An 11,666-nucleotide genomic window follows, 5' to 3' on the forward strand; every position below is an offset into this window, starting at 1 on the left:
AGATTTTTTTCTTGAGCAATTAGAATCATCATTTATTTGTATTACAAGTGATATATTGAATACACTGTCACTTTCCAGAGAACTTGTACCAAGACACAAAAACTCAAGACATATTGATGCCTGGTGCTAAGCCTAATACAGTAAGTGTTTATGAAATATAAAGAAAAAAGCTTATCCCACAAGCTGACATTCAAGTTTTAGATGTACTAAGAAAATATTGTGATGGTTGCTGGTATTTTTTATATTCAGTCCTGTGTTATTTCTAAACAATTCTTTATCCAAAACCAAATTTTTAAAACATGGGCTAACTTTGGAAAACATTTTTTTCTTAATCAAGATATTGAAGTTTAAATTAAAAGACTTATTACAGTAGCATCTGAACATTTCTCATCATAAAAGTATTGGGTTATATTAATTAATATTTTTTATTAAACTTGCTTAAACATAAATGTATTTAATAAATAAACAATGAAGTCCTACCTAGCCATGAAAAATTATTAATACAAGTGTGTCAGTAATCTAGTCAATTAATGTGTTTGTGAGATGATGTTGTTTCTCTTGTCCTGTAGCCTGACACCTATCTATGTACAACCTATCCAGTTCTAGAAGAGGAGCTTTATATTTGTAAGTCATCTACAAGTCTTGTTGACTAAACTATAGTTACAGTGGTGTATATGACATACACTGAATAGTTAATTTAAAAAAAAAATCATGTAATATATTTAATGGTATTCAATTATCTTGCTAATCAGATAAATTTGAAGCTCTGGCCAATGCTGCCACTGCACACCACATGTTGCTGTATGGATGTGATGGTGAACCTTTTTCTACAGACAGCATCTGGTAAGTAAGAAGCTTTAATTTTTTAATGGTAAAGTTGTTGTTTTTTTTAAATAAAATTCAAATAGTAATAAAATGATTCTAGATAATTAATATATTTTATTTGTGACAAAGTGCTTGACCTTCTAGTTTGTAGCTAAAAATAAATAAGAATGGCCTCCAGCTTTTGCTGTATTAGAATTATACTTTTTCTCTTTCAGGAACTGTCCACCAATGTGTAAAAATGGTCAGCCTACAATAATGTTTGCCTGGGCTAAGAATGCTCCTCCAACAGTTATGCCTAAAGGTAACAAATAAACAGTTGACATGTTTTAAGCTTAACAAACTGACTAGAAAGAAACAAGTTTTTTCAAAATTCAGTGATGAGTGAAGACTTCTGTTTGAGCAATTCACTTGTTAATTGATGGTGGAATTGCATTTCTGAACTTGTTATTAAATGTTAATATCCTCTCACCCCATCAATATGTAACACTTTTTAAAAATTTAATACTATAACCTAGATATCTTTTTCTATGTACCTGAAATTGATTTTCAGATAGGATCTTTGCTTATGTTTTTGACAGTAAATGGACTTAAAAGAGCCTGGTAATGGTCCATTTTTAAAAACCTGCATAAAATAAATTTCAAAATAATTTTTGTAAAAACGCTATATTTCTCTTCAGCAAGCTGACAATTTAAAATGATTACATAATATTCTAAGATCTTTGATAAACCATTTTAGTATTTTTTCTTCTTGGCACTTTTGTGTTGGTGACTGTGCCTTGCCATTTTATTTCCAGAGTCTTGCACAAATACCTGAGACAGACACTTTTAATGTGGCATTCAAGACATGCATTCTTTTGTTTATGCCACTGAGGCATGTACTAAGCATAAATGCAATTGGTGAAAACCAGCTGGAAAGGTTTAACAATAGGTTAATGACCTGTCAAGAACTATGTTAGGCTAAGAACATTACAAGCATGCTGAAACTCAGATATAAGCTCTCAGTAGTCCTTCTATATTATCATCATCACACGATGACAGGTCAGAGGGATTTATCTGTGAAGAATTTGAGTTAGGCATACTATTGTTGAAATGAGAAGATTACTCAATATATTTCAGACTCAGAACCTGCAGATCACTCTGGACTTAAACTTTACACAAAACACTGTCTTAAAATATCTCTTTGTAATGTCTAAGATTTTATCATATCTCTTCTAATTGTTATTAATTGTAATGTTCTTCAGGTACAGCCATAACTGGTTATCAATACAATGGAACGTATCATGAAATCGGTAAAGGAAATCCACAATGGCCACAAGTAAGTCTTAAAGTTACCATATTTGATATTAAATTATTCTAACATTATATGATCTCATACAAACTTACACTTAAAGTGCCACATGTTTATGATATGAAATAAATCTAAAGGCCTTCTATCCAGTGAAGGAAGTAATTGAAGTCAAACCAGGAGATGCTTTAGTAAGTCTGATATAAATATTTACCAACTGTAATGTCAGCTTTTCTTTTTCTGAATTATTATTAAAGCTCTTATGGTATTTTTTGTCTAAATTTGAAATGTAACTTATGTTCCAGGCTGTTAGATGCACTTATAACTCAAGCTTGATGGATCATCCTGTTGGTGTTGGGTGAGTTTCTTGAAGGTTTAGCTTTTAACTCTAAAATTGAAACAAACTAACTAAAAGTAGTCAAAATTGCTGAAATGTGATTTCTGTTTACAAATTCTGTCATCAGCAACATATTTTTTTTTTTAAATAAAACATTCATCTGTAATATGGACACCTAATAAACAATTGGAGAAAGAAACAAAATTGACTAAAAAAAAAAAGTAAAGAAAAATATATTTGTTGAACAACTTCATCTCTAATATTAACTTTAAACATAAGAAAGATTAATTTATTTCAATTAAACCAATTTAGCATTGTTCACTTACTGATGATAGTTTCTGATGCAGGTCAACAGGCATTGATGAGATGTGCAATTATTACATCATGTTCTACACAGACAGTTTTGTGGCTGACCCATCAGGAGAATGTGCTTTCAATGAACTTACACAGCTGACTGGAAAAAACTTTACCATTGATGTCAGCGTTACTCTTCCACCCAATCCAGCCCTTGAAGAAGCAGCTATAGGATCCCATAATCATGCTGGCATGAATCATCCAGGTGAAGCCAATGGTAAATTTTTTCTCAAAAGCTTTAAACACAATATTTCCAATAAGATTGCATAGTCTTGTAATGTTTTCAGTCTATTGTTTGTTGGCTTGTGTTGTACATGAACAGAGCAAATTTTAAAATGTTGTTCACTATTTCTGATTCTTTTTTATCTGTAGCTGACTTTGAAGACACACAGATATTAAAGATATTGATGCTGGGAGCAAGCCCTAGAAAGGTAAACTCTTTGTAATTGTTCATGGACATAAGAAGAGAGTGAAGATGCTTACAAGGATTCTATTTTAATAACCTTTTGGATCAATTTAGTCATATTTCTCTTAAGTACTAAGAAATTGAATAAGGAAATCAAAATGTGTAATTTCACAACTGAGTTAGGAGTTGTCAACAAATGAGAAATAGTTGAATATCTTAACAAATTTAGTTTCTATTTTCATACTTTTAGTTTCTGCCTTTATAAATAAACAAATATTTCTACAAAATCTTTATTGTGTTTTCAGCCGGATTCTTATTTATGCACAGCTTACCATGCACAGGATTTGGAATCATATATTTGTGAGTGTATAATCCACATTTTTTTTATGATAAACATAGCCTCTCTCTATTCTTTAGAAGATTTCACTAATTTAATATAGTACAATATAGGCTAAATTGTATGTCAAGCAATACAGCAAACAAGTGACTGAAAGGTTATTAAGTACAGAAAATGTTATTTAAAAAAAAATCATGATGAAAGCAATTGACTTTTATTATTGATGAAGGCATAAAGTCTGATTTGTTGTTGAAATAGAGTTCAAAGTATATGTTTCTTTTTTCCTTGTTTTGCATTAACTTTTGGGTGCCTAAGTTTTTATCTTTGCTCTGAAGCCAGCCTTCTCCCCATCATTCCCATTTCTTCAACAAGAAGATAAAACTTCTCTTACAAACATTTATTGGTATTCTGTATAGTAAAGAGCTTAAATCATCGCTTGCCCTGAAGTTGCTGTTTGTCCAGACAAAACCTACTGCTAGCTTATTTTTTTAAGTATAATGGAAACATCTTTCTTAGCGAAAATTGAAACAAGTATATACTTAATATAGGATCTTATGTACATTATGTCATAGGCCTTTTTTTTGCTGATACCTCAAGTTAGTTTTGAAGACCTATTTTAACTCTGGGAACTCTGTAGTTACTGTTATGAGTTTGGTGCTTTTTATTTCAGATAAGTTTGAAGCTGTAGCTGATGCCAACAGAGCTCATCACATGCTGTTGTATGGATGTGAAAGTGAAGCCTATTATCAGTAGCCAGTTTGGTAAATATTTTCATTTGTGCATGATAGGTAATGCAAGGATAGTCATTGTAGTGTGTTGGTGTAGTGGTGTATTGGTTGTGATACGGTGGTGAAATGGTGTTCTGTTATATCTGTTCATTATTCATTAAGATTTTTTAAAATGTTTCTTTTAGGAACTGTCCTTCAATGTGCAAGAATAGTCATCCTGTGATTTTATTTGCTCGGGCTAAAAATGCTCCTCCAACTATCTTGCCTAAAGGTACATTAATAAACTCATTGTTATTTTAATTATTAGTTATTGGTATTGAGAGAAATACATTCAATTGAAACTTTTTTTGGTTACTTAATGTTCTTTGTATTATCTTAGATGTTGGTTTGAGATTTGGCAACATAACATTCATTAAAAACATTACTAAACATTAGTACTGCAAGTTCACTATGCTAGGATATTTACTGGTGAGGAAAGAGAATGTAACCATATACTTCACTATAGAAAACTTTGTAACATGTATTGTCTATACTTTTTATTTTGTATAGTTATACTGTTTTGTTTGGTGTAAAGAGATTTTATCAACTCTCTGTTTCTTAGTTAAATAACTGAAAACAAAAACCAAAATGTCTTTCTTATTAATTGAACAGATGCTGAAGATGAAGACCACTCAGGTTTGAAGATTTATGTCACACACAAAAAGTAAGTCAATCTGATAAAAATAATTAATTATAGGCTGTTGTAATTAGAACTTTTTTTTAGAGCTAACTTGGCTGTAAACTTCATTTTGTGTTTTCACAGGCAGCCATATGTTGCAGGAGTTTTTTTCTTGGCATCTGCATCGTTTACGATACCTCAAGGACATTCCTGTAAGTACAAGCCTAGTTTGTTGTGTCTCTATCAATATATCTCGCTAGTGGCATGGTTTTATCTGGTCACTTTAAACTTCTCCCATAATGTAGAATATCAGCATTAAACAAGACTCAGAAATGTTCTTCATCATTGTTTTATGCCATTTTTTAGGCTAATCAGCCTCTGTAAGAAATGTAAATCCTCCCTCCCTCCTCCTCCTCCCCCCCCCCCCCCCCCCCCCCCGGCTGAAAAATAAAAGTGAAGGATCACTGTTTTATACCATTTCTTAGGCTCTGTTAGTCATTTTTGACATTTCTACAAGGCTATCCACATGGTTGAAGTTCAAACAACCTTGACCCAACAATTACTTTACTCAGTCAATTACAATTACCCACAGTTCTCCACAGTAAATGACAAGAGACCTACAGTTAACATTTAACCCTCAGAGACCTGCAGTTAACTTTTATTCTTTTTTTTAAATATTTAATAATAATTTAATAATATTTAAGATTTTTTATAGAAAAAAAGGCTGTAACATTTGTATTAAATTTATTAACAGCCTTCCCTGTGGATGTCGGGCTGTAGATTTTCAAAAGAAAAAAGTATTTTTCCATTTGCCTACAAGCCACATGACATGGTTTAGGTGAGAATATCTTTGTTTTTTAGTCTAATATAAATAGTTTAGGCAAAAATATAGTTATGATTTTAGTGTAAAATATGTGCCCATGGTTTTAGAGGAGAATATCTTGGTTTTTAGTGTACAATACATTCCCATGGTTTAGGTTTTCAGTGTGTACTAATGACACAATGGTGTTAAGTTTTTTTAGTCATGTCAAATTTTGTTATCTTTAAAATGACAATTCTAAATATACTTGTTCTTGTTTAACTGTCATATTTTGTTAGGCCGAGACATCGCAGGCTACCAATATAATGGATCCTACCATGAGATTGACAAAAGACACCCTCAGTGGCCACAGGTCAGTACTAGTCCATTCACTTATCTAAATACTTCATTCAATGTGTCCCTGTAAATTTGTAATAGTTTGTAAAAATTAACTATTTCTTGCAGTTAGTTTTAATTGAAACCATTGTCATGGGAAACTAAAAAAAATTACTTGGTGACCTTTTCAAATTGTGATTAATATAATTTTGTTTCTCTTTAGGTTTTTAAAACATCACCAGGTCAGACTGAACCAAAAATGACACTAGGACAGAAGTTCCAGCATGGTGAAGATACAAATCTTTTTTGTAAACCTACTGATGTAGCTGTTCTTATGTCTGGAGAGTTTTTTTGTATCTGATGGGTAATACTAGGCTTTGCAATTAATTGTTATTATATATTGTGTCAGCAAATATTGCTTTAAATAAATGAGTCCATTGATACTAATTAGGCATTAAAAAAATATATTTTACATTTGTATTTTGAATTATGCAAAAATAAAAAAAAATCTTGATTGTTTTATTACAAACCTACTTTTTGTACAACAGGTACTGTAATAGCAGAGTTCTGAAAGATGGAACTTTTTTGATGTCCTTTGGGAAAAGAAATGTTCAGTTTGGTGGCAGGTAACTTCCTAAATATATATCTGATTCTTAGTTTGATGGGCATGATTTTCAAGTCATGTTTCATGATAACAATTTAAAATGAGTTCTTAGTTTGATGTGCCTAATTCTCAAGTCATGTTTTGTTATAACAATTTTAAAAACTCTTTTGTCTTTAGCTCCTCCTGTTGTGACATTTGACATCCCTCATAGCATCACTGTGTCAGAGGAGCGTCATTTGGTTTGTGTGGCTGACAGAGAGAATAATCGCATACAATGTTTTGATCTGGATGGAAATTTCAAGCAGGTCATCAAACGCCCAGAATTTGGTCCACGACTGTTCGCTTTAGAATATTGTCCTGCACATGGTATGTATGGGCTATGTGTCTGTAGAAATAGGTTTGGTTACCTTCTGTTCATTATCTGTGCTTTGTATATGAACAGCTAGATTAGCTTTGTTTATTTTATTGTCAATGAACGTTGAATGATGTAATACTGAGTTCTTACTTCCTGAAGTACTCTAGACACGTGACAAGACAAACACTATACGACTGACTCAAGTCCGTTCAGCAGACAACATGAAGTTTATTTTACAAAAATAATAATAATATACTGCACTCCTTGTTAGTGCTACAAGTCAAGAAATAATAACAATCCTATCCGCATAGCAGCGGTATCAAAAGTATCCAATACGTTAACAACAAATCACGTCCGCATCTCAGCGGGCAACACTGTGTAGAAATATAGATTAACTAATACATGTCTCAAAAGACCACTGGCAACAACTGCCCACAAGTTACTTTCTAACTGAAATTACTACAGACTTTTCTAAGTCGCTACTGTCCATCCCGGACTAAAATATTACTTGACCACCCGGTCCAAAGAATAACACTTGACTTCTAACTTGACTTCAATTGTCTGCTTGACTTCACTGACTGACTTCAAAGTCAACTTTATTCATTCTACTTCCTGTTTTCTACATCAGGAATTCCACGTGTCTTTTAAACTCTTAACATGACGTGAACTTTAGATCATGCAATGTCAGCTAAGACTGTGACATTTATATAAAGCTCAAATACTCTTTCCACTAACTATACCACTAGATATAAAACTATAAAACCAGATACCATATGAATTGTATTCAATAGCCACATTTTGTGGTATGCACTTCGAACTCATCAGGATTGTTTTGAGTTTGAACACTGCCATCCCCTGTTATCCTGCAGGAGGTTTGGGTTAGAACATAGTTATGTTTAGTTCTGAAGGAACATCCAGAACTTAAAAAAAAAAGCAAAATAAAGATTTTAAGCTAAATAAATTAGGTTATATAAATGTGCTTAGCTTGGTAGGTTTTTCCCCTTATCAGCGTTTTATAAAGTTCAAACTATGTTTCTACTGTTTCTTCATTATGTTGTAAACAAAGAAAAATGTTACAATAGCACCATCAATATTTTATTGTAGATTTTGGTCAGTAGTTTGCTGCATTGTCAAACAGCTCATTTTTTGTTCTATAGGAGGTTTACTGTATGCTGTGAATGGTCCTGCTTTTGAGATTTGTTGGAAATGTGGAATGTACCAGATGTAAGGTTCTATTTCATGTGACAACAAAACTCAGCTTGGTTTAACTACAAATAGCTAATCTCTCTCTCTTTCATTGTATCATAATTTATCAAAGTTATGTTTTATTTATTTATTCTTTTTCAACTTTTACAAAGTAAAAATGTTATGAATGAAAAAAATTGTATTTTTTTAAAATTTAGTTACAGTTATATTGAATAGAATTATTTATGTTAGCAACTTTTGAATGCATCACATAATTTTAATTTAACACAGAAACTGAAAATCATTTCAATTAAAGATTGTTGACTGTTGTTTCACCTCAGATGAATTGATTACATTTTAAGAGGTTATCAGATATTTATATTTATGACATACAATCTTTTTGTTATGTTATGAGTTGTTTTTGTTTTTATTTTCTACATGTTTAGGGTATTAAGTTCTAGTGCATACATATGTAGATTTCAACCCACATTTTTTTAGTTCTTACTTATGTATTTATGTATTTACATACATGTACTAAGAACTAATGTCTTTTTTTTATTAAAATCATTTGTATCATGAAATATTCCACCTGATCTTTGGCAACTGCATTTAATTTATGTAATTTTTTGATTTCTTTCTGGAAATGATCTGCTGTTTGAATATTTTAGTTTCAGCTCAAGGGCTGTGATAAAAGTTTAAAAAAAATTTTTTTTTTTGATTATACACTGTTTGTGTGAAATTACAACTTAATCATTTTTTGTGTGATCTTTATATATTTGAACCAATTTTTGTTTTAAATTAGCACAAGTTAAATCTGTTGATCAGAATTTTTTTCCTTGTAATAGTTATATTTATACTCAAACCCATTTGATGTTACTTCTGCAAAGATTTATAGACACTCAGAGGAAATGATAGCATGGTAGACACAGCTAGACTTTAAAGGCAGAGTTTTGGAATTCAAACTAAAATTTTAAATAAATCAAAAACATTGATAAACAAGCTGTTTACTGCTAGTTCAGTGCATCAATCCATTGTCTGCCTTTGCTTTAGTCTTTTGTTCTTGATTTCTATGCTGCACTGTGTCAATAACTTAACTTTTTAAAGCAGTTCTATTAATCTCTTTCAAATACTATTTGCTTATACTAATCAGAATGTAAGATTAAATGGGTTTGATATTTGTTTCAACTGGTGATGGTCCCCCTAAAGTATTGTATTAGTACTTCAAAACTTACTTATGTACAGTTTCATTAAGCCCTAGCCTTTATTTTTTACTTATATTTTTTAGGCTGTTGAAGGTTTATCAATTTTTTTTTTTTTTTATCTGGTGGAGACATTTAACAATTTTGTTTTTGACACAAAAAAAAATTCAACTTGTCTGTTGTGAAAAATGAAATCAAAAGTGAATGATCACCTAGTCTTTGAAAGTTCAAAATATTTGTACTACTTTATTGATGTCATGTACTCACATAATATTTGTGGATGGCTGCCTGGTCGTGCGGTTTGCTCGCTGGACTGTCGTTCGGATTTATCGATGGTCGAGGGTTCAAATCCTGCCCGCTCCCATCCCCCGTTGTCCTGCGGGAGGTTTGGACTAGGAAGTAAACTATCTTCAACTCTGAAGGAACATCCGAAACATGTAAAACATTTTTGTGTGTTAGTGTTTGTCTTAATATGTTGATGTTGTTTTGTGATATCTATATCAACATTGTCTCTTGTTGGTGGGGTATGCAAGACATTGGTTCTATGCTGTTGGTAAACATTTCTCATCCTTCATTGACTTCCATTGTACTCCACCTTGCACTTAGAGTGTTTTATGGAGTGCTAGAAATCTAAAAAGTATCCCAGTCATAATAGAAATTTATAGATTTTTTAAACTAACCACATTTAGAGCATTTCATTTTTACTTTGCTCTTTTTTTATTGTGTATGTTCTTAATTGCAATCAACATCTGACAGTGCTACATAATGTTTTATTTAATGACTGAGCATAATGCTTAATTTGATTTTAATGTGGCTAAGATTCAAGAAACATGTTTACAAGTTCATTGCTAAAAACACCTGGTGCAGAGTCAATGTATATTTAATCTCTGAAATAAAATGGGACTAACAATGACTTTCAAAATAGTGATGTCATTTGTTTCTCAAATGTTAGTAGCATAGAAAACGTGGACATGTTTGATGTATTGTAAGGGATCATATGTAACAGTTATGGGTATAGAGAATAAAATACAAAATATTAAACTCATTATGTTGTTTCATTTTTCTTAAATAGATGACCAGACTTGAATAGATCCACCATTATGAAACTGTCAATCATACCTGCTTAGACACAATTTAAGTTCCCTCAGACTGACTTTATTAAAGCTAATCTTGAGATAAAACAAAACTTGATCATTTAGCTTTAAAAAAAAAATAATACCATGCTTCTCTTGAGGTTAAGAAATTAATACCTGGTTAATAGTTAATGAATGTCAGGGTAGGTTATGTTGACAGTGCAGTGTGAATAATCAAGATCAAATAGCTCTTAGACCTGAGTGGACTTATGTTTTGAAATTTCATACCTACATCATAATGAGAAAGTAATATTCTCATTTTACCAATTAAATATTTGAACCACAAAGCAAGGAATCTTTAAATGCAGACAAATATCAAGTATTTTTTGTGATTTATTTTACAAAAAGGAATGATAAATCTTCATTTTCATTTCTTAGTTGTAAAACATGTAAAGAGATTTAAGTCAATTTGAAACATGAGAGTTTTGATACCTGCTGCTGAAAAAACTCTTTACCTATCCCTTAGTCTGTTGGACCATTGGGGCACCATGCAAGATTTGTTCACCATCTTTCTCCATTCCACTAGTCTTTTACCTTAGAACCTCTTTCAATGGCAGGGCCATCCATTCTTTTATGTACTTTATCTTTCCATCGCTTTCTGTCTGCCTCTTCTTTTTCCTGGTACTGTTCCCTGAAGGAAGGTCTTAGCGAGCCTCGAAGACTTTGTAATATGGCCATAGATTTTTAGCTCAAGTTTTTTTATGATAGCAGGTCATCATGGGGTCTAATCGCTGCAGTAGCCCTGCCTCTAATATCTTTGTGATGCGGTTTTAAATGTGATACCTAGGATCCTTCTGTAGCAGCTCAATTCCATTGCTAGGATCCTCCTCTCTAGCTCTGCAGTCAGCGTCCAAGACTCACAAGCATATAAAACACTTGCAGGTAAACATTGAAAAGTAGGCATGCTGATGCCTTGGTAGTAAGGGCACCTAAATTCCCTAAGTAATGCTGCCTATAATATAGCTTTAAAAAGAAAAGGACAATGGGCATTGCTGAAATCGAAATGTTCAAAACAGGATCCTTTCTTTACATTCAGCACTAATTTTGTAAGCAGCTCAAAGGCAGATCCAAAACATTTTTTATGGGTCGAAAGTCGAGAGGCACTGAAGGGAGCACAAAGAAATT

General features: G+C 31.9%; 1 protein-coding gene across 19 annotated transcripts in view; it reads left to right on the forward strand.

Annotated features, from left to right (window-relative positions):
• Positions 1–10,453, forward strand: part of LOC129926757 (peptidyl-glycine alpha-amidating monooxygenase B-like) — a 73,627-nt gene extending 63,174 nt beyond the window's left edge. For 17 of the 19 annotated variants that reach the window (XM_056032590.1, XM_056032588.1, XM_056032591.1 and 14 more), the window contains 21 exons: positions 79–140; positions 570–624; positions 753–843; positions 1,041–1,126; positions 2,067–2,140; positions 2,251–2,301; positions 2,416–2,468; positions 2,795–3,018; positions 3,174–3,232; positions 3,513–3,567; positions 4,215–4,305; positions 4,458–4,543; positions 4,652–4,740; positions 4,924–4,975; positions 5,075–5,142; positions 5,685–5,768; positions 6,029–6,102; positions 6,289–6,429; positions 6,614–6,691; positions 6,847–7,035; positions 8,182–10,453. In XM_056032590.1, the coding sequence (XP_055888565.1) occupies positions 79–140; positions 570–624; positions 753–843; positions 1,041–1,126; positions 2,067–2,140; positions 2,251–2,301; positions 2,416–2,468; positions 2,795–3,018; positions 3,174–3,232; positions 3,513–3,567; positions 4,215–4,297 (893 nt within the window). In that variant the 3' untranslated portion in view covers positions 4,298–4,305; positions 4,458–4,543; positions 4,652–4,740; ... (6 more) ...; positions 6,847–7,035; positions 8,182–10,453. The remainder of the gene's footprint in view (positions 1–78; positions 141–569; positions 625–752; positions 844–1,040; positions 1,127–2,066; positions 2,141–2,250; positions 2,302–2,415; positions 2,469–2,794; positions 3,019–3,173; positions 3,233–3,512; positions 3,568–4,214; positions 4,306–4,457; positions 4,544–4,651; positions 4,741–4,923; positions 4,976–5,074; positions 5,143–5,684; positions 5,769–6,028; positions 6,103–6,288; positions 6,430–6,613; positions 6,692–6,846; positions 7,036–8,181) is intronic. The other 2 variants (XM_056032603.1, XM_056032601.1) reach the window with 2 other exon arrangements.
• The last annotated feature ends 1,213 nt before the right edge of the window (positions 10,454–11,666 follow it).

Source organism: Biomphalaria glabrata, chromosome 6, assembly GCF_947242115.1.
Source record: "Biomphalaria glabrata chromosome 6, xgBioGlab47.1, whole genome shotgun sequence".
In the NCBI taxonomy this organism is placed as follows: domain Eukaryota; kingdom Metazoa; phylum Mollusca; class Gastropoda; family Planorbidae; genus Biomphalaria; species Biomphalaria glabrata.